The following is a 22953-nucleotide window of genomic DNA, read 5'->3' on the forward strand; positions in this document are numbered from 1 at the left end:
AATGGGGTTTCCATGGAGATATAAACAAACTCTTATCTCCAAGTTCCAACACTACCCCAAAATGTAACGTCAGCTCCTGGCAGGGTGCCAAGAGCGGATGGCGGCGTGGGCGTGCTGCTCTCGGCCGTGAAACACCGCCTAGTTGAGATGATTCCATGGCGTTTTTTTCGTCTAGCAGATTTTCGTCCGACTTTTCTTCGTCTGGCATTTTTTCGTCTGTACATTTTTTTCGTCTGTAAACTTTTTCGTCCAGACTTTTTTCGTTCGTATATTTTGAACTTATATGTTATGTTAACATCGCGGGTGCACACTCTGATAACATGTGATAACACTGCCAAGAACAGTCCATTTCATGTAACTATAGTCTGAGTCCAAGTAGACGCACGACTCGCAAAGTCTCAGGGTCTTAATGAGCTTATCTCTTTTGCCCATTGTGTAGGTTGCCTCGCTCCTTGTTAGAGGAGACTTACTTATGCGCCAAGAGTTGGTCTGTTTTTTAACCCTCGCCCGTATTGGTGTTTTTCCAGACGCGAACGTATAAGGGGGCGGGGGTCCGTTGGACCCCCCCCCTTGCCGTTTCGTCCCTGATCGAGCTAGAGCTTCGCGGAAAAAAACGAGCGTGCTGCCCGCGACGAGAGGAAGCCGATGATACCCAATTTTAAGGTCCTAGGTTATCGGTTGACCTTCCAGGTCAGGTCAATGACCCAAAAGTCGGGAAAATCGGGACCTGTTAGAACGTCGTAAAACGTGGCTGCTATGGGTTTTTTCGGGGTGCTGATCACGAATATCATGTTAGTTATGATCACTGATGATGTCTTTATGCATTGAGGCCAGGTCGGGTCAGGTCAGGTCAACCAGTAAGGATTTTGCCGGGTATTCGTAGTAGCCTCTGACAGCTTCGTAACATGTTACGAAGGCACCAAAAATGCTTCGTAAATGTTCAAATGGTTGCTAAATTCGAATTCAGCTCCAAAAACTAGCCTAGAAACATGTAAAACTCGAAAAAGTGAACCGAGGTCATCAAAGGTCAATGACCTGACCTGACCTTCCGGTGACCTTGACACCCACCCTAATGCATGGGAGCAACATCATATCCCATGTTTGAACACTTGAAACCACAAAAAGACTGCTAACGCGCGGCTAATGCGAGCCGACGTACGCCGAATCGCGATTCCGGCCAAACATGGTCTCGAAAAGTAGGTCACACGTCAAAGGTCATTAGGGTCAGGGTCATGAAATTTTCAGGATAGGTGTAAAATTGATTATCGCGAGGGTACTGAAAGTTTCGTCGCGATCGGCCGCTTTTTACGCGAGTTATTCGCGAAAAACAGAGGGGGTCCGTTCGACCCCCCCCCCCCCCCCTATACGGGCGAGGGTTAAGCATGTCCGATTTAAAAAGAACGACTGAACGATCTAAGCGTGAATTTAACTGAGCGGAAACTGAGCTAAGCTGAATTGAGCGGAAACTGAGCTGAGCTGAACGGGAACTGAGCTGAGCTGAGCTGAGCGGAAACTGAGCTGAGCTGAGCGGAAACTGAGCTGAGCGGAAACTGAGCTGAGCTGAGCTGAGCGGAAACTGAGCTGAGCTGAGCTGAGCGGAAGCTGAGCTGAGCTGAGCTGAGCGGAAACTGAGCTGAGCTGAGCTGAGCGTGAGCGGAGCACAGCCGGTTTGAGCGGAGCGTGAGCTGAGCTGAGCCGTGTTAAACTGAGCGGGAGCTGAGCGGGAGCGGATAAAACGGAGTTGAGCTGAGCGAGCTCACTTTTTTCTTGAGCTGTCACAAGTCTGGTAAAAGGTCGCCATGACATCCTAGCTGCCTCTATCACAGCCGCCACGGCACCAGGGCGGCAATGAGTCATTTTTATACATGCAACCACCTACACGTCTTGGAATGGTACCAGCTTTGCATCAAAACAAGAGGATAAGAACGCTCCTCCCATTAAACCATTTTCTCGTCTTGCACTCACTTCCAGGAAATCAAATAACACGCAGCGCCAAGTACTTTCCTAAGCCACTTATCTTGGCTACAAAATGGGTTCGCAACTACCAATCAAGAACAAAAAAAATAGCGACGGGAGGATTTAATAAAAAAAAACAGCACATGACAAAAGTGTCTGAGGAAATGTCCAACGTCCCAATCGATAAATTTGTCGCCCACTCGCAGATAGTACTCAGGAGTTGCGCTGCATCCCCTGTTTCTCACAGCAGCTCTGATCAGGGGCGCCGTACCCGCAGATCTCCCGGGGCAGCTCTGATCAGAAGCGCTGCGCCGGGTACCCGCCGATCCCCACAGCGGCTCTAATCAGAAGCGCTGCACCGGGTACCCGCCGATCTCCCGGAGCGCCGTCACTGGAGCGTGTCAGCGGCGCTCGCGCCAGATTTCCCGGGGGTCGCCCACTCTGCTAATCCCCTCAGATGCTTCCGTCCGCACTTCTCAGAGGCCGGCGGCTCACAATCGCGTCCCGAGCACCGAGATTATGCCGTCCTAGGCCGGTGCTGGCCGCCGCCGCGCGTCGGCGCATGCATACCGTATGAAACAGGACCGCTGATGGGCCGGCCGTGACGTCAGCCAGCGCTCCCCGTCCGACGCGATATGAGCAGCGCGGCGCGGCTACGGCCGCCCATAGCACCGCCGGCCGCTTATGAACTGCGCCGGGAGAGAATACCCGCCGTCCGCTCTTCCTGCGCCCGCACCATTAAAGGTAGTGTGCCACCTTTGAAAGATTTCCCATTTTATTTTTCCTAGGATAAGAAGCTTCTGTTTTTACCTAATATCGCAAAAAAAAAAAATCAAAAATGGGCCTGGAATAGTGCCTTTTTCGCCTAAAAGTTTTTCGGTTTTTAGATATGTATAACAACTGTAGTGGGCTCACCTGCAAACAGGCGTCGGGCAACAATCGCGAATGCGGCGCACTTGTGACAATAAGCAAAGGTCATTATAGTGTTACGACCATACGACGTACGGGAATGAGTTATCAGCTGTCTAATCGTAGACAACACAATGTCGAGCCTTAAACTGTAAGCCCGTATTGGTATTGTTTCTTTTCTTTGGCTGTCGAACATTATTTATGGTTTGAAATATGATTTTATGTAAAATAATTGATATGAAAAAGCCGTCTTATAAGTTATGACCCCATTTCACCACACGCAAGTGGCAGAAATGACAATGATCAGCTGACGCATTTTTCTTGGCCGAAGTCAGAGCGCGCGGCCCGACGCACCACGCGTATTTGGAAATTCCGACCTCGACGAGCATCAGAAGCCACCTAACAGGCGTGTTCGAAACCGCAGGAGATGATGATGAACGGGTTTATCGAAACTTGATTGGATGAGGATATCGGTAATAGCGATTTCAGTGTGTGCATTTATTGTTCATAGTGGTGTGAAATGTGGTTGGGGTACGACCGACAACCCGTCGGGGCGAATTTCGCACTGGGGTACTCAAAATTTGAAGAATTTAAGACGTTTCCATGAGTTTTGAAGGTATGGATAAGTTCTAAAAATCCGGTTCTCCTTATCTGGGCCATTAACTCCATACGGTCCAAGAAAGCTGGCACACTACCTTTAACCCAGTCTCCGATACCCCTCCCCCTCACCTCCTTCCAGCGACCTCTGGTCACACATTGAAGGCCAATCGGACGGTCCTGTTCTCCCCGGTGACCTATTACCATCAGTTAGCGTCCCGGCCACCGCCGGTCCGTTTGTCGCCGGCCGGTTCCGGCGATCGGAGGCGCCGTGTCGGCGATCGGAGGCGCCGTGTCGGCGATCTAATAAGGCCGTGGCCGTCCGCCGTCCGTCGCTCACGATGAGGCACAATCAGCGCTCGGACTGGGAGCGGGCGGCCGAACAGATCGCATCAGCCGCGGCCGGATAGCGGAGCGTCCCGGAAAACGGCGGCACCCACACAGACAGACAGACAGACAGACAAACCACCGGCCCATGGGGCAGCGACACACACTGGCCTCGTAATAATGCACGCCAAGAGTGCTAGTGTGTTTCTAAACTGGAGGCAGCCGACTTACACCCGGTTCAACAGTTACGTAACGGTTGAATAACCGGTTGAGCTCCGAGTCGGCTTCACATTTTATTTGCCAGCCTACAGTCGTATCTCCTTCCCAGATTACATGCCAGCTGGTATTGCTGGGCCCAGATGTTTACACTATTAATAAAAATGAATCAAATGACGCCATAATAATTGTACCGGACGAGTTAGGATAGTGGTATACTGCGACAGTCATCACGGTATGCCAGGCCTGTCTGGGTTCTGTGCCCGTTTTCTGGCCAGTCGTCCTTGGAGACGGCCGCTCGGTCGGCCGGCCGGTAATACCCGTGTCTAACTCGGTCGGCCGGCCGGTAATACCCGTGTCTAGCTCGGTCGGTGGCCGCCCGTCGCCCAGTAATATCGAACTAAAACCAGCCCCGCCGCCCTGTAATGTAATCCCTCCGGCCAGAGCCGCGCCGCGGGAACAGAGAGACCGAGACATACGGCGCCCTTCCGGTCCCACCGTTCACCCAAAGGGCCGTTCCGTTCCTGCCGTTCGCCCACAGTCATCCCGATCCTGCCGTTCATTCACAGGGTCGTTCCGTTCCTGCCGTTCATTTACAGAATCGTCCCGTTCCTGTCGTTCCGTTCCGCTGCCGTCAGCGGGCGGCGCCATCAGCCGGCCAATTTGCACGGAGCTGGCGCGGCCGGCCGTCTGGGCGGGATGCTGACCCGACCCGCACCGGGCCGGATCTGTCCGGGAACGGCGCTATCAGCGGCGCCGGCCGCCGCAATGGACGGCCCGCTAATCGGCCGGCTCTGCGGACCACCGACACCGTGCCGGCCTCCTCCCCCGCTGCGGGCGGCGCCGCAGACAGCGCGGGACAACATACTGATGTAGGACAGGGAAAATGCTACACACGGCCAGCAGTTATTACCGGTGTCGTATGGGAATTGCACAGAAATGCGATAACATTGCGGAGAGCCTGTGCGGCGCGGCAGGTGCCGGCTGTGAGAGCTGCGCGCTCCCCGGAGTGTTATTGGACGCCGCACCGGCGCACTGTGGGGACTTCGCCCCTCCTAGCACGACTTTACTCCTGCGGCGGTACACCGCAGTCAGCTGACCGCCGCGGCGCCGGGCAGCGCGGCGGAGCGCTGGAAGCCACGCGACATCTTCTGCTTTGATGTCTCGTAGTAGCTGTTTGGGCAAAATTGGGCAAAAGATAAGAGTTTATTCCAATGCAGAGTTTATGGGAGAATATTTTGATATGTGTTTCCACACGTAACCCCTGCGGCGGTACGCCGCAGTCAGCTGACCGCCGCGGCGCCGGGCAGCGCGGCGGAGCGCTGGGAGCCACGCGACATCTTCTGCTTTGATGTCTCGTAGTAGCTTTTTGGGCAAAATTGGGCAAAAGATAAGAGTTTATTCCAATGCAGAATTTTTGGGAGAATATTTTGATATGTGTTTCCACACGTAACACCGCGTAACTCACTTTGTAAGGCTATGATTTGCCGAGTCAAATCTCCGAGACAAGTGGCATAGAAACATTTTTTGTATTTCATTCAAAAGTCATACCTTTGGATTGTTTTTCGAACTTTTTATGCATATGCTCGTATTCCTCATTAAATACAGATTATAAAATCATGTCGTAAAATCGAATTGGTGCTTGATTAAACGAGTGAGCAGGCGTTCCGTTGTCAAGTAATTTTTCGCCTTATCCTAGGAGCACGGTGCTAGTCAGCGCAACTCTTCACTTTGTGACGTATTTTGATGTATAAGTCATCATCTTTAAAGCGATTTAAGGTCGGATTCGGATACACTGGACAATTCTGCATAGAAAGCATATAATGAAAGTGGAAATCAAAATACTCGTATTTGCCACTTATGTCGTGCTAGGATCGCAAAAGTCCCCACGGTGCGGCGGCGCTATGACGCCGCCGGAAAACCCACAGGAATGCCCGGCCGCGTCCTTGTTTATGTGTCGGCGGTCAGAGGGATATGTGGCAGCCGGTCAGAGCCGCCGCGGCTGGCCAGGGGAGCGGGGATATCGGGGTCGTACAGGGGTGTTCAACGCCACTGGGGCGCCCAAAGGCCCCCACAACTGCAAGACGTAAAAAAGGCTTCACACGGCCACAGCAGCCGGCGTTCGGCACTCGGCAGGATAGAGAGGGCTTCACATGTCCGTGACAGCGCACAGCCGCCCTCAGCAGAGCCGACGGACAGGCAATCTGTCTCAGTAGCCCCTCCCCCTGCCCAGCGCACGGAGGGAGCGCGCTCCCGACGGAAATCACACACGCACGCCGAAACTTCAGCGAACCACTAATGCTGTCGGACGGCTGAAGTCAATTCAGAACGCATCCGGGCCCACTTTGATGTGGCGTTTGCCAGTTGGCTGAGTATTGAAAAATCGTACACCCGGTAATATGGTTTTGATGATATGAGTTTCTCAGAAGGAAAAAATAAGAAAGACCGGCGAACAAAGGAACCAATGTCCATATTATGAATTTCAAATGCGTAGTACCGCAAAAACACAGCATCAAAGCTATATGTAGCCGGATTTCGTGAGATTGCAGGTCGGTTTCCAATTCCATCAAGAATTAAAGTCAAGTCGCACAAACATCAATGTTTTTCGGAGCCAGTGCTGTGCCTCTTGGTCTCGGGTCTAGCAGTCACACAGAAATTACATTTTGTCGCTGATAATACTCGAGAAAGGATAGGTATTAGGTAGAGAAGTTGAAATAGTTCCATGAAGCATCCAGGGTATTTAGCTGTCATGGATCCTACCCCTGTGACACACAGGCTGTGTGTAGTTATCATACACATATTGCACGCGCACCGGACTATCGGGAGAAAGGACAGCAAATGACACAGCCATTACTGGCATCCATAGCCAACGAGTAAAGAGCAACGGGTATGGCCACACACTACCCTAGCTTCACGATTAAACGGTGCATCAACAGCCGACGGTGGGTAAGCAGACAGCACAGTCGGCCGGCGAGCTCCCGCCACTTACCGAGCATCGCTCCTTGGAGTCCATCACTCAACGTCCACTCGTGGCTTCAGGTCACCGGCTCCGAAGGTGCCTCCGGTCAGCAGGTCACACCTGGAGGGCAGAGGTCAGGTCAGGTCAGCTCAGGTCAGACAGCTGAGCGTAACAGTCGCATTAAGCAGAAGACATTTCAAGATAAAAACACTCCCAAGTGAGCGTGCCAATCTTGAGCATTACATCGGCAGGCTTGATGAATTGATTTATTCAAACAATACGCCTCTGCATGCCGAGGTCGATTTTTAAAACGGTAAAACATGATCTTAATCAAGGCATCAGTCAGCCACTGAAGAACACCATATTGAGCCCCGCCAGCCGAGTTGTTGGTGCGTTATCAGGTACGGCCTGCCGGCCCCGCCGATACCTCCGCCCGGCGCCGGCCGCCGCGCTCCACTGCCAGCCAGCCGGCCGGCGGGCGGCGGCACGCGCCTGCGCGGCCGGCGACTCCTCGCATCAGAGGCAGGTAAAGTACACAGTATACACCACAGCCTTATGCCAAGCCGAGACTACCCAGTTGTAAAGATACCAGAGCTAGTGAGTGATACCTACCAGTGAAGGGAAGACAATCAAGGTAACCTACATCGGCACTCCTTCGTTCTCAGATCATCATGATGCGGACTGAGATATAGACGCAGCATCCAGACCCCCCCCCCCCCCCCCGCTGTGACCAGACCGGCCCAGCGGGTCAGCATCTGCGCCCAGACCGACCCAGCGGCTGCGCCCGTCACCGCACACGGCTCCAGCAGCCGTCACCCGGCGACTAATAAGTGCGGGCGAAATGTGATTTGCCGCCCGCCGAGGCCGTCGGCCGGTCTTGTCTGCTGCGTCTGGGACGCGACAAGGCTGTCTGGGCAGACAGCAGTGTCTGCACCCTGTCAGCACAGTAGGACGTGTGGGCCGGCCCAGCGCTAACAGGTACCCAGCGTGACGCAATGAGAGCGCCCGCGGGACCAATTCCGGCTAAATTTGGACCCAGCAGAGCCTCTGAGCCAGGGACGATCAAGCGCAGAACGAATGAACTGACAGTGGAGCATGATCACACGCCATGTGTCAGAGGCCGTACTCCCCTGGCTTTCGGAGATAGCGGGCGTACGGCCTGTGACAAGCGATTTCAAATTATCGCACCATGCAATTCAGCTGAAGCACCCGTTTACGAGGCCGATCTCCTTTAGGTGTCATAACAGTGGTGACGTCCACCGATAGGCCCTTTCAAATCGCGATGTCTGAGCCTCTGGGTCTGATCCCGCGCTCCGCTAGAGTCTGAGCCAATTTCTGCTTATGAATCCATTAATCGGCCGCCGAACACAACTGAACATCAACTTGATCAAGTTTACGGTACCAGCGTCGAACTCTACAAACTTTGACGACCAACTGCATCAAAGCTGAAGCCACCTGAAACGAAATGTGAATTCATTCTGTCGAATGTGAAGGGAGTCAGGCGTCCGCATCCGAAAATGACTGAACGACACTGTCTTATCAATCCACTACAGAGCTACTCAATCAGTTGACTTTCCGAGATTCACAGGGCATGGGGTCCACAGACCCATGTCCTGGTGATGTCAAGTGCATCCTTCCGCGTCGAAACCGTTTCAGCATCGGATGTCCAGGGCCACCCAATCACAGGGAGCGAGCTACCAGTGGCAGCTTGGTCGGCGACTGCCGTCCGCTGCTCACGGCTGGCAGGTCCGGCCGCTGTCCGCTCTACGCTCCCAGTAACTGACCGACTCGCCCGGTGGCCGCGGGCCCACCCGACCCGGCGACTGCGGCTCCGAGCCGCCATCAGCGCCGCCGGCAGCGCCGGATATTGGACGGTCAGCGTCCACACACCGACAGACGTCTCCGGGCAAACCGGGCGGGCAAACAGCGGCAAACGGGCGCCGGGGCCGTCCTCAGGGAGCGTCCGAGGACGGAATGAGGGGTCGCCGCCCAAATGGCTGATTGTATCCATGAGAGTCCAAGTGATTAAACAGATAAACAGTACAGATTTTTGGTGTGATTAATTCAACCAGTTAACACAACCATATGACTACCATAGGTACAGGTTTAAGTTTTAACATGAACAAGGTGGGCTAATGTGGGCATGGAAAAAGTATGGGCTAGCCTGCTATGGACCCATGACTTTAGGACTTGACACAAACAAGCATGGATTGGACATGGACTTGCCAACATGGGATCCACATTGGATCAGGATCGGTTATATCAAAAAGCAGCCATATGGGTTACCTTATATGGTTGCTAGTCACTAGGCTTTCAATTTTCATAACACTGTATGTGTCATGTGGATAGCATAAATAATCCCATATGTTGATCACATGGTTAGCATTTGTCAGCAAAAACTTAAAACTACTGTAACTTCTGTGTAACTACTGTAATACTGTAACTAAGTTCCTGGTAATATGGTGGTCAGTCGAATGGGCTGCAAAAACATCAAACATTTTAGCAGTGTAGCTTGATACACCATCAACTGGCTTATGGCTGTTGGGAAAGTGAATTATTACATGAAATAGCAGAAATTACTGCTGTGGAAAAATAGTATCTACCCCTTCAATAAAAACAATATAAAATACCTAAGCACTTCACACAGAGATTAATGTACTGCTAAAGGCAATATGTATGCAATTAATCATCACAAGTATCATTAAAACAATTACAATTAGCTTTATTCTCCCATGGAAATATTGGTGCATCTTTCTTAGAAAAAAGGAAAGAAAAAAAAACTTCCCAAAGCAATTCAGTTTAATTTTGGTTTTCATTAATGCCTTGGTCTTTTCCCAATGTGGGTGCTTTTCCCAACCTATGGACATTAAGAAGCAAAAATATTGAATGCCTTATAGAAATACCTAAGCACTGTTATTCGAAAGTTTTGAATACCAGTGCTTATTTTTTCTAAACAAAAGGATCATGATAGCTGTGGAACATTGATTAAAGGACATATACCACTTTAACCATGGAGTTTTGAGCTGGAATAACAGTTTTGTAACTTAGCTGAGACTAGCACAAAGTGGGAGCTTTTACACCCCTATGAGTTATGACCACCATAGGCAAATATATTGAATTTTTCATTCAGAAGAGTGCCTTGTAGAGGAGCCTAATGCCTTGTAGAAAAATGCCAAGAAAGTAGCCACCTGTCACAGATGCTTAGCTCAGCCAACCGGCATGCAGTTGCTTTAGAACTACGCAATATGATTGGTCAACGTGTAAAAACTAAAAAGCTTCCGCACCCCACTATTAAACCTTCATCATAATGGATGAAATATACTTCTTCCCATATGAAAATAGTTTTGTAACTATTAATTATTTTCTGTTTGGGTCATTTAACCCTCGCCGGACCTATTGGTTTTCTACATACGCGCCGGCCGAGGGGGGGGGGGCGGGTACGACCCCCCCCTCGCCGTTTCGCCCCTGGTGGAGCTAGCGCGTCGCGGAAAAAACGAGCGTGTGCGCCGTTACAAGACGCAGAGATTGGTACCCGATTTTAAGGTCCTAGGTAAACCGGTGACCTCTGAGGTCAGGTCAAGTGCCCCAGGGTACGGTTCAGTTTTTGGTGAATAACTTCGCAAAAAACGGCCGCAGAGCCGCGATTTTGGCAGCATCGTGTTCGCCTCGCTCAGGCGCGTCGAATGATATACTTTTTGTTCGGGTCAGGTCAACTTGGGGTGTTGACCTCAGGTCAAGGTCAGGTCAGCACCCCCAGGTCACGAAGTTGGTCGAAAGAGGTCATGTCGCATATCATTCGATTCGGCAGGTCTTCCTGAGTCCATTGGTGGCTTTCTCGACTCGCTAGCTCAATTTGATCGGGAGTTATTGACGAAAAACTAATATGACCTTGATGACGTCATAAATGACGTCACGGAAGGTCAACATTGCAAAAGTGACGCATCTAACCTTGCAAGGAGTGCATCAAATCACGATTCTGTGTGCTTGAGATAGTTGGAGATCGTTCCCGGCGCCAGAATAGCAGTTTGAATTTTTCCCCATTGACTTATAATGGTGAGGTCACGAAAATGACCTGACCTCATATGACCTTTAGGAAAAATCCGAGATATACAAGTTGTGAGACTCATAATGGATACTAGATCCTGCAAGTTTCATTTCCCTGTGACATCTCCTCTGGCAGTGAGGGCGTTGCGAAGTTGCGACATCTGAAGACCGTGCAGAGGTTCACTTATGACGTCATAGGTCAGTGACCTGACCTGACCCAAAAATGCGGTTGGTGTCAAAAGATGCGGCTTGGATCAAATGTCAGGTATGCCAAGTTTCAGCTCTCTATCGCCACCGTGTTCGGAGCTATCGCGAAAAAACCCTATGGGGGGGGGCGGCACCCGCCCCCCCCTCGGCCGGCGAGGGTTAAAGCATAAGAGATCATTACATTGCAGCAAATCCCTATCTAATTTTGAGAAAGACAAAGAGGTATAATTCAGTTGGGCAAACTAGACCTTTGGAATCAAAATATGGAGGCATCAAAAGATTGATTCCTTATGACCATATTTGGGCATAAATGCAGACCATTTCTAACTTACCAAACACATAAAAATAAGAGAGTGCTTCAAGAAGGAGCATGCCTGTCCTTGAACAGAAATGCTGGAAGTATCTCCTAAGCAAAATAATATTGCTCCTATCATAACAATTTGAATTCTATAGGTAGTGAAAGGCAATCAAGGAATTGATTCACTTTAAACCGATAATCATAATATTGATTCCCCATCAGCTGGCTAATCATTATTTTGATTCACAGGTAATGTTAACAGATAGGCAACAATTACTTGGAAGAATACAGCATTTATCTTGCTATTATTCTCATTTAGTGGTATCCTCAGTACCACAACAGATACCTATAGCACTGTTGTACTTTACCTTCACTACATTTGATAACAATTCACAATTTTTAAATGTCAAGAATACAAAAACTGAAGCAACAGGTAAAATCCATATAATAAATATAAAAGCACTACAACAATGATAATTATGGGTTTGAAAATTTCATTTTGCCATTTTACACAAATACTGATTGTTTAGTACGCGATTCATGATACAAAAATAACATACTGTGTGATTTCCTCAGAACAGCTTTTACGTGATGGACAGTGCCTCTGTCTTTTTCCCATTCACAAAGCCAAAGGGACAATTTCTTAGTTTTGAGGTAACACTTTTTGCAAACCTACCACATTTTTCTACCTTTTTAAAGAAAAATCTCACCGTCATGGGCCTTTTTTCAACCGTAACGATACATTTGAAGTCAAAAGTGTACCCAAATGAATCAAAAAATTGATTCCATGCCCATATTTGGTCATGGCTCCTCCCACCAGAATCAAATTATTGATGCCTCCATATTTTGATTCCAAAAGTCTAGTTTGCCCAACTGAATTCCTTTAAGGAAACTAAGGACTAATGTCAATCAAAATTACTACGGTCAAAACATATAGAACCTGATGGCTGGTAATTATTGATCGAAGAAATCAGTGTCACCAGAGGCAAGGCCCTATATACCAGGTAGGGTCGTCCGGCGATTCTACCTTTTCGTGACGTCAGCTCATGACGTCATTTGGAGTCAAGTCTCGAAGCCCCGTTCAATCCCCATGTAAATGAGCGATTTTCGAAGCACTGTAGAATGAAGTCTGCACAAGATATATCAAACTTAAGTATCTTATCTAAAAGAGCAGACAATTTTCTGCAAGTTATCTATTACGTGTTTTTCGCTAAATCTTTTGCTTTTTTCACAAAAGCGTAAAATGTCCCCCCATGTCTCCGCAGCCTCCCTGCCGCCGGCCGCCGCGCGGTCGCGGTAGTGTAGTGGTTAGCGTGCCCGCGCAGTATTCCAAAGGTCCCGAGTTCGAATCTATGCGGTGCGGAACTTTAATTGCAATTCCAAGCTGAATATACGCACATCCATAATAAATTATTATTCGTATAGCTTAACTGTCACCAAGCTATCCATATAAATTGACTTCACCCAAAATATCGGCAAGATTCTATTAAAATATAAATTCAAATATGGCGGCTTGGACTGCCGCGTGCGTTAGGCTCCGCCCATAGCTCCGCCCACATGCGTGACGTCATTCGTGTTAGTGGACACGCAGAGAGATAGGGGACGACATGGGCCTGACCAGAGGGGTGTTCACGGGCACCGCACACTGCTGCGTGCGGTGTGTGCGGTACGTCCAGCAGGCGTGGGGGTAGGGGATGGGTAGGCGGCTCTGACGTCACGGCTGCGTGCGGTGGGCGGTCCGCTGTGGCCAGTCCCGACCGGCCACAGCGGTCGCTGTGTGCGGTGACGCAAGGCTGACGTAGGGACGCAGTGGGCGGAGCTTGGAGGCTGTGTGCGGTCCGACCGCACACAGGGCCCGTGAACAGCCCTCTGAACCTAAAGTCAAAGTCAAGTTGAAGTTGAAGTGAAGTGAGAACGTATGTTGAGGTGCCAAGCCAAAACCGAGGAATCGAGGAAAGGAGGGGAGGAGGCATGGTAATGTCCGTGAAGTTAGCGTCAGCAACAGCAACGAATACAGCGTCGGATTCAGAATCGCTTCAAAAAGTGCCATCAGGTCAATTGGGGGACGGGGAACACGAATACGACATTTATTTTGCCCTAGCTATGTATGTATGTATGTATGTATTGACGATCAAGAGCAATCCACAATCGGCGTGGCGATTACACTCCGAGTCCGAGCTGGTTGAAGATAACACAAGAAATAGGTACCTACACAAGAAAACGCACACACTTACGGATACGAAATACACAACGCGAACGCCGAACACGCACATACGTGGTGTAACCCGCACGAAGCCGCGTTCATAACTATGTACACACAGACTCGTTTGCCTTTCATAGTCCAAGAGTCATGAGGCTAACTACTATGGCTACTCTGGCTAGGCTTAAGCCCCTTTTTTACAGCACGGGCAAATCTGGCTGGAGGCAACTGCGTTAGCTCGAGGGGGAGAGTATTTAGGAGCGCCGCGGCACGGTAGGCGAATCTACGTTTTCCGGTCTCTAGTCGGGGTCGCGGTAAGTGGAAAAGGTGGTCTTGGCGAGTAGACCTTGCTCGTGTTTGGGAATTTTTGGAAAATAGGGTCGCGATCTCCTCGGGTTCACCTCTCTGGATGGCCTTGTGCGCCGTGATAAGGGTATGGTATTCAGCCATTGTTTTAGGTGCCATCCAGCCGAGTTGGTCCCGGAGATGGGAGACATGATCAAATTTACGGCGACCGAAAATGACTCTAGCGGCAAAGTTAAGAATTTTCTGAATGCGATCGAAGTTCTTTTGGCTACCATTACCAAATACGGAGAGACAGTACTGGATCCGTGACATGACGAGAGCCACCACTAGTGTCTTGGTGACACCGTCGGGGAGATAGTGGCGGACATGGGAGAGGCCAATTAGGAGACCCGTGCATCGGCGACTGAGCTCGGACACATGCGCGTCCCAGGACAGGGTGCCGTCGAAGATAACGCCCAGGTTACCCACCTGCTTGCATGGCACTAGTTTGGTGTCGCGAAAAGAAACGGTGAAAGCAGGTATGCTTCTCAAATTTTGCCGACTGCCGAAAACCATGAGCTGAGTTTTAGCAGTGTTTACTTTAAGAGCATTTGCACTGAACCAATGGTCGAGAGACGCCAGTGACGCTTCCAAGCGCGAGATGAGTCCCCTAAGGTCGTTTAAAGGGCCACTCACCAACAATTGAGTATCATCAGCGTACTGGAAGACTGCTGCATCCTCAGAATAAAGTGATAGATCATTGGAAAATACCGTGAAGAGTAAGGGACCGAGTGCCGAGCCTTGAAAGACGCCCATAGAGTTGGGGAGAGGTTGTGATAATACCCGGCGACCGGACTCGTCCTTCAATGACACACTCTGTGTGTGACCCTGGAGATAAGCGGCGAACCAGGATGTCTCTATGCCGTGCATTGCCAATTTAGCGAGTAATAACTCATGGTTGATGACATCAAAACATTTGCTTAAATCAATAAGGCATAGCATAGAGACATCCCCCCTATCGGTGGCGGCCAGGATTTGGTCACTGACGGACAGAAGTGCTGTCTCAGTTGAGTGCCGGGGTCGGAAACCGTGCTGGGTATTGGCCAGAAGATGGTTTTGGGAGAGATAGCGATAGAGCTGTTTGTGAATGACTCGCTCGACCACCTTCATAATGACAGGTACTAAGGAGATGGGTCGAAAATTAGTGGGATCAGATGGGTTTCCAGACTTGAAGATGGGGTGAACTATAGAGTGTTTCCAATGAAAGGGGATATCGGACCTTGAGATGCAAGTGTTAATGATGTGAAGGATAACGTCACCGATAGATGGGAAAGCGGTTTTCAGCATGCGAATGCAGACGCCATCAGACGCACAGGCGGCAGAATTGCGCATATTGAAAACGGTGTGACCGAGTTCACCGAGAGAGATAGGTCTGGGCTTAAATCTACCGGTTACGACAGGCGGCAAACGGCCGATTTGCTCAACAACTGGATTTTGGTCACGGATCTCTGTAGCGACGCGGGGACCCACAGAAACGAAAAAAGAATTTAAAACGTCAGCCGATACATCAGGTTGAACACTAGGTCCGTCTTTCTTACCAGCCACAACCGACCTAATACTTTTCCACACCTTGTTGGGACCCCGCCCACTAATCTCTCTGTGAAGTTCGCCGCGTCGGTCTCGTCGCACTGCGGCCCGGACAGTTCGGTTCAAGTCTTTGTAAACCTCCGACTTTCTACCGAACTGCTGTAACGCGGTACGACGTTGATCCATGATTTTAAGTGTGGCGGGGGTAACTGGTGGTGCTGTAGGATTACGGATGGTAATATTCTTTATAGGTGCGTGATCGTCAAAAATCGGCAGAAATTCGGTCAGGAAAGCATCCCACTGGTCACTTACGTTCGTGGCACTAAACACGCCCTCCCAATCGGCACACATCAGGTCAGAGTTCAGGGCATCGACATCTATACGGTTGATCGAGCGGGATTGAACAACTGTAGGATTTTTGCGTTGTTTCGGGACGTTAATAGACACACGAAGGAGTTTGTGTGGGCTTAAGTGGCAAAAGGATGCAGAGCAATCACGCACAAGCTCTCTATTTTTAACCATACAGACGTCTAGCAACGAGCCGGAAGTGTACGTTGGAACGGTTACAAGCTGCTCAAGAGAATAATTCGATAAAAAGTCACTGAGGTGTACACGCGAACGAAAACTCTCCTCCTTCAACATATCACAGTTTAAATCGCCACAGATCATAAATGGAATCTTGGGAAAATCAATTAATACACGCTGTAACTGCGTCTCGAGGTCCGAAAAGTCAGCTCGCAGAGCGGCATCGGTCTGTCGGGGCGGCCGGTACACAGAGCAAACAATTAACTGGCGATTTCGTTCGAGCTTGAACAGCATCCACCGAGTTTCCAGGAGACTGCCGGGGTGCGGGGATGTGCTCGGTTTGATGGTCACAGTTTTCATGTCCGTTTTTGACAGTACGGCGACCCCGCCGTAGCCGCTGCCGTCTGGTCGGTCGACTCGGCTGAGAGAGTAGCCGGGAATCACGAGAAGTCGATTTGGAGTAGAAGGGCGCAGCCAGGTCTCGGCCAGGAGGCAGGCGTCGAAATCGTGACGGTTTAGTTCTTCGGTGAGTTCAAGTAGTTTTGGCTTCAGGCTTTGAATGTTCAAAACGCCGATCAAAAGACCGGTGTTTACTGTCTTTGTGAGCCGGCGGGTTTCCGAGATGGTGAGTCGGGCCGGTTGGGTGAGGGTTCTGTGACTGGGCTCCTCTGGTGCGCGGGTTGTCGCGCGGTGCTGCCGGCCGGACCCACATACGACACTGATTGATTGGTGTGCGTGAGCTCTGGTACGGCGGATCAGGTGAGACAGACGAGGGGGACATTTATTACGACATTTATTTTGCCCTAGCTCCCTTCCTTCATCCCTTAATCGTCCCTTAAAGGACGGGGCGCGTCAAAAGTGCCCCAAGGCTTCGTCTGATCGCCAAAATAAGGGTCGCAATCGATTCCTAGGGTCAATATCTAACCTCAGTCGAAGGTTCCAGACCTGTAGCTCCTATCCCTCATCCCTTAATCGTCCCTTAAAGGACGGGGCGCGTCAAAAGTGCCCCAAGGCTTCGTCTGATCGCCAAAATAAGGGTCGCAATCGATTCCTCGGGTCAATATCTAACCTCAGTCGAAGGTTCCAGACCTGTGGCTCCTATCCCTCATCCCTTAATCGTCCCTTAAAGGACGGGGCGCGTCAAAAGTGCCCCAAGGCTTCGTCTGATCGCCAAAATAAGGGTCGCAATCGATTCCTCGGGTCAATATCTAACCTCAGTCGAAGGTTCCAGACCTGTGGCTCCCTTCCTTCATCCCTTAATCGTCCCTTAAAGGACGGGGCGCGTCAAAAGTGCCCCAAGGCTTCGTCTGATCGCCAAAATAAGGGTCGCAATCGATTCCTAGGGTCAATATCTAACCTCAGTCGAAGGTTCCAGACCTGTAGCTCCTATCCCTCATCCCTTAATCGTCCCTTAAAGGACGGGGCGCGTCAAAAGTGCCCCAAGGCTTCGTCTGATCGCCAAAATAAGGGTCGCAATCGATTCCTCGGGTCAATATCTAACCTCAGTCGAAGGTTCCAGACCTGTGGCTCCTATCCCTCATCCCTTAATCGTCCCTTAAAGGACGGGGCGCGTCAAAAGTGCCCCAAGGCTTCGTCTGATCGCCAAAATAAAGGTCGCAATCGATTCCTCGGGTCAATATCTAACCTCAGTCGAAGGTTCCAGACCTGTGGCTCCTATCCCTCATCCCTTAACCGTCCCTTAAAGGACGGGGCGCGTCAAAAGTGCCCCAAGGCTTCGTCTGATCGCCAAAATAAGGGTCGCAATCGATTCCTCGGGTCAATATCTAACCTCAGTCGAAGGTTCCAGACCTGTGGCTCCTATCCCTCATCCCTTAATCGTCCCTTAAAGGACGGGGCGCGTCAAAAGTGCCCCAAGGCTTCGTCTGATCGCCAAAATAAGGGTCGCAATCGATTCCTCGGGTCAATATCTAACCTCAGTCGAAGGTTCCAGACCTGTGGCTCATATCCCTCATCCCTTAATCGTCCCTTAAAGAACGGGGCGCGTCAAAAGTGCCCCAAGGCTTCGTCTGATCGCCAAAATAAGGGTCGCAATTGATTCCTCGGGTCAATATCTAACCTCAGTCGAAGGTTCCAGACCTGTGGCTCCTATCCCTCATCCCTTAACCGTCCCTTAAAGGACGGGGCGCGTCAAAAGTGCCCCAAGGCTTCGTCTGATCGCCAAAATAAGGGTCGCAATCGATTCCTCGGGTCAATATCTAACCTCAGTCGAAGGTTCCAGACCTGTGGCTCCTATCCCTCATCCCTTAATCGTCCCTTAAAGGACGGGGCGCGTCAAAAGTGCCCCAAGGCTTCGTCTGATCGCCAAAATAAGGGACGCAATCGATTCCTCGGGTCAATATCTAACCTCAGTCGAAGGTTCCAGAACTGTGGCTCCTATCCCTCATCCCTTAATCGTCCCTTAAAGGACGGGGCGCGTCAAAAGTGCCCCAAGGCTTCGTCTGATCGCCAAAATAAGGGTCGCAATCGATTCCTCGGGTCAATATCTAACCTTAGTCGAAGGTTCCAGACCTGTGGCTCCTATCCCTCATCCCTTAATCGTCCCTTAAAGGACGGGGCGCGTCAAAAGTGCCCCAAGGCTTCGTCTGATCGCCAAAATAAGGGTCGCAATTGATTCCTCGGGTCAATATCTAACCTCAGTCGAAAGTTCCAGACCTGTGGCTCCTATCCCTCATCCCTTAATCGTCCCTTAAAGGACAGGGCGCGTCAAAAGTGCCCCAAGGCTTCGTCTGATCGCCAAAACAAGGGTCGCAATCGATTCCTCGGGTCAATATCTAACCTCAGTCGAAAGTTCCAGACCTGGTGGCTCCTATCCCTCATCCCTTAATCGTCCCTTAAAGGACGGGGCGCGTCAAAAGTGCCCCAAGGCTTCGTCTGATCGCCAAAATAAGGGTCGCAATCGATTCCTCGGGTCAATATCTATCCTCAGTCGAAGGTTCCAGACCTGTGGCTCCTATCCCTCATCCGTTAATCGTCCCTTAAAGGACGGGGCGCGTCAAAAGTGCCCCAAGGCTTCGTCTGATCGCCAAAATAAGGGTCGCAATCGATTTCTCGGGTCAATATCTAACCTCAGTCGAAGGTTCCAGACCTGTGGCTCCTATCCCTCATCCCTTAATCGTCCCTTAAAGGACGGGGCGCGTCAAAAGTGCCCCAAGGCTTCGTCTGATCGCCAAAATAAGGGTCGCAATCGATTCCTCGGGTCAATATCTAACCTCAGTCGAAGGTTCCAGACCTGTGGCTCCTATCCCTCATCCCTTAATCGTCCCTTAAAGGACGGGGCGCGTCAAAAGTGCCCCAAGGCTTCGTCTGATCGCCAAAATAAGGGTCGCAATCGATTCCTCGGGTCAATATCTAACCTCAGTCGAAGGTTCCAGACCTGTGGCTCCTATCCCTCATCCCTTAATCGTCCCTTAAAGGAGGGGGCGCGTCAAAAGTGCCCGAAGGCTTCATCTGATCGCTAAAATAAGGGTCGCAATCGATTCCTCGGGTCAATATCTAACCTCAGTCGAAGGTTCCAGACCTGTGGATCCTATCCCTCATCCCTTAATCGTCCCTTAAAGGACGGGGCGCGTCAAAAGTGCCCCAAGGCTTCGTCTGATCGCCAAAATAAGGGTCGCAATCGATTCCTCGGGTCAATATCTAACCTCAGTCAAAGGTTCCAGAACTGTGGCTCCTATCCCTCATCCCTTAATCGTCCCTTAAAGGACGGGGCGCGTCAAAAGTGGCTCCCTTCCTTAAGGGATGAAGGAAGGGAGCCACAGGTCTGGAACCTTCGACTGAGGTTAGATATTGACCCTAGAAATCGATTGCCACCCTTATATTGGCGATCAGACGAAGCCTTGGGGCACTTTTGACGCGCCCCGTCCTTTAAGGGACGATTAAGGGATGAAGGAAGGGAGCCACAGGTCTGGAACTTTCGACTGAGGTTAGATATTGACCCTAGGAATCGATTGCGACCCTTATTTTGGCGATCAGACGAAGCCTTGGGGCACTTTTGACGCGCCCCGTCCTTTAAGGGACGATTAAGGGATGAAGGAAGGGAACCACAGGTCTGGAACCTTCGACTGAGGTTAGATATTGACACTAGGAATCGATTGCGACCCTTATTTTGGCGATCAGACGAAGCCTTGGGGCACTTTTGACGCGCCCCGTCCTTTAAGGGACGATTAAGGGATGAAGGAAGGGAGCCACAGGTCTGGAACCTTCGACTGAGGTTAGATATTGACCTTAGGAATCGATTGCGACCCTTATTTTGGCGATCAGACGAAGCCTTGGGGCACTTTTTACGCGCCCCGTCCTTTAAGGGACGATTAAGGGATGAGGGATAGGAGCCACAGGTCTGGAACCTTCGACTGAGGTTAGATATTGACCCGAGGAATCGATTGCGACCCTTATTTTGGCGATCAGACGAAGCCTTGGGGCACTTTTGATTCGCCCCGTCCTTTAAGGGACGATTAAGGGATGAGGGATAGGAGCCACAGGTCTGGAACCTTCGACTGAGGTTAGATATTGACCCGAGGAATCGATTGCGACCCTTATTTTGGCGATCAGACGAAGCCTTGGGGCACTTTTGACGCGCCCCGTCCTTTAAGGGACGATTAAGGGATGAGGGATAGGAGCTACAGGTCTGGAACCTTCGACTGAGGTTAGATATTGACCCTAGGAATCGATTGCGACCCTTATTTTGGCGATCAGACGAAGCCTTGGGGCACTTTTGACGCGCCCCGTCCTTTAAGGGACGATTAAGGGATGAAGGAAGGGAGCCACAGGTCTGGAACCTTCGACTGAGGTTAGATATTGACCCTAGGAATCGATTGCGACCCTTATTTTGGCGATCAGACGAAGCCTTGGGGCACTTTTGACGCGCCCCGTCCTTTAAGGGACGATTAAGGGATGAGGGATAGGAGCCACAGGTCTGGAACCTTCGACTGAGGTTAGATATTGACCCGAGGAATCGATTGCGACCCTTATTTTGGCGATCAGACGAAGCCTTGGGGCACTTTTGATTCGCCCCGTCCTTTAAGGGACGATTAAGGGATGAGGGATAGGAGCCACAGGTCTGGAACCTTCGACTGAGGTTAGATATTGACCCGAGGAATCGATTGCGACCCTTATTTTGGCGATCAGACGAAGCCTTGGGGCACTTTTGATTCGCCCCGTCCTTTAAGGGACGATTAAGGGATGAGGGATAGGAGCCACAGGTCTGGAACCTTCGACTGAGGTTAGATATTGACCCGAGGAATCGATTGCGACCCTTATTTTGGCGATCAGACGAAGCCTTGGGGCACTTTTGACGCGCCCCGTCCTTTAAGGGACGATTAAGGGATGAGGGATAGGAGCTACAGGTCTGGAACCTTCGACTGAGGTTAGATATTGACCCTAGGAATCGATTGCGACCCTTATTTTGGCGATCAGACGAAGCCTTGGGGCACTTTTGACGCGCCCCGTCCTTTAAGGGACGATTAAGGGATGAAGGAAGGGAGCCACAGGTCTGGAACCTTCGACTGAGGTTAGATATTGACCCTAGGAATCGATTGCGACCCTTATTTTGGCGATCAGACGAAGCCTTGGGGCACTTTTGACGCGCCCCGTCCTTTAAGGGACGATTAAGGGATGAGGGATAGGAGCCACAGGTCTGGAACCTTCGACTGAGGTTAGATATTGACCCGAGGAATCGATTGCGACCCTTATTTTGGCGATCAGACGAAGCCTTGGGGCACTTTTGACGCGCCCCGTCCTTTAAGGGACGATTAAGGGATGAAGGAAGGGAGCCACAGGTCTGGAACCTTCGACTGAGGTTAGATATTGACCCTAGGAATCGATTGCGACCCTTATTTTGGCGATCAGACGAAGCCTTGGGGCACTTTTGACGCGCCCCGTCCTTTAAGGGACGATTAAGGGATGAGGGATAGGAGCCACAGGTCTGGAACCTTCGACTGAGGTTAGATATTGACCCGAGGAATCGATTGCGACCCTTATTTTGGCGATCAGACGAAGTCTTGGGGCACTTTTGACGCGCCCCGTCCTTTAAGGGACGATTAAGGGATGAAGGATAGGAGCCACAGGTCTGGAACCTTCGACTGAGGTTAGATATTTTGGCGATCAGACGAAGCCTTGGGGCACTTTTGACGCGCCCCGTCCTTTAAGGGACGATTAAGGGATGAGGGATAGGAGCCACAGGTCTGGAACCTTCGACTGAGGTTAGATATTGACCCGAGGAATCGATTGCGACCCTTATTTTGGCGATCAGACGAAGCCTTGGGGCACTTTTGACGCGCCCCGTCCTTTAAGGGACGATTAAGGGATGAAGGAAGGGAGCCACAGGTCTGGAACCTTCGACTGAGGTTAGATATTGACCCTAGGAATCGATTGCGACCCTTATTTTGGCGATCAGACGAAGCCTTGGGGCACTTTTGACGCGCCCCGTCATTTAAGGGACGATTAAGGGATGAGGGATAGGAGCCACAGGTCTGGAACCTTCGACTGAGGTTAGATATTGGCCCGAGGAATCGATTGCGACCCTTATTTTGGCGATCAGACGAAGTCTTGGGGCACTTTTGACGCGCCCCGTCCTTTAAGGGACGATTAAGGGATGAAGGATAGGAGCCACAGGTCTGGAACCTTCGACTGAGGTTAGATATTGACCTAGGAATCGATTGCGACCCTTATTTTGGCGATCAGACGAAGCCTTGGGGCACTTTTTACGCGCCCCGTCCTTTAAGGGACGATTAAGGGATGAGGGATAGGAGCCACAGGTCTGGAACCTTCGACTGAGGTTAGATATTGACCCGAGGAATCGATTGCGACCCTTATTTTGGCGATCAG

At 50.7% G+C, this 22953-nt stretch overlaps 1 protein-coding gene across 2 annotated transcripts in view; it reads right to left on the reverse strand.

Moving 5' to 3' along the window:
- LOC122386631 (tight junction-associated protein 1-like) overlaps nt 1-7426 on the reverse strand; it is a 30834-nt gene extending 23408 nt beyond the window's left edge. Inside the window, exons 1-2 of one of the 2 annotated variants that reach the window (XM_043375998.1) lie at nt 7392-7426; nt 6995-7084 (exon numbers count right to left, since the gene is read on the reverse strand). In XM_043375998.1, coding sequence (XP_043231933.1) covers nt 6995-7018 — 24 coding nt within the window. In that variant the 5' untranslated portion in view covers nt 7019-7084; nt 7392-7426. Of the gene's footprint in view, nt 1-6994; nt 7160-7391 lie in introns of those variants that run through there. The other variant, XM_043375997.1, reaches the window with a different exon arrangement.
- Between the last annotated feature and the right edge of the window lie 15527 nt (nt 7427-22953).

The sequence above is a fragment of the Amphibalanus amphitrite genome, unplaced genomic scaffold (assembly GCF_019059575.1).
Source record: "Amphibalanus amphitrite isolate SeventyFive unplaced genomic scaffold, NRLGWU_Aamphi_draft 000258F_arrow, whole genome shotgun sequence".
NCBI lineage: Eukaryota > Metazoa > Arthropoda > Thecostraca > Balanomorpha > Balanidae > Amphibalanus > Amphibalanus amphitrite.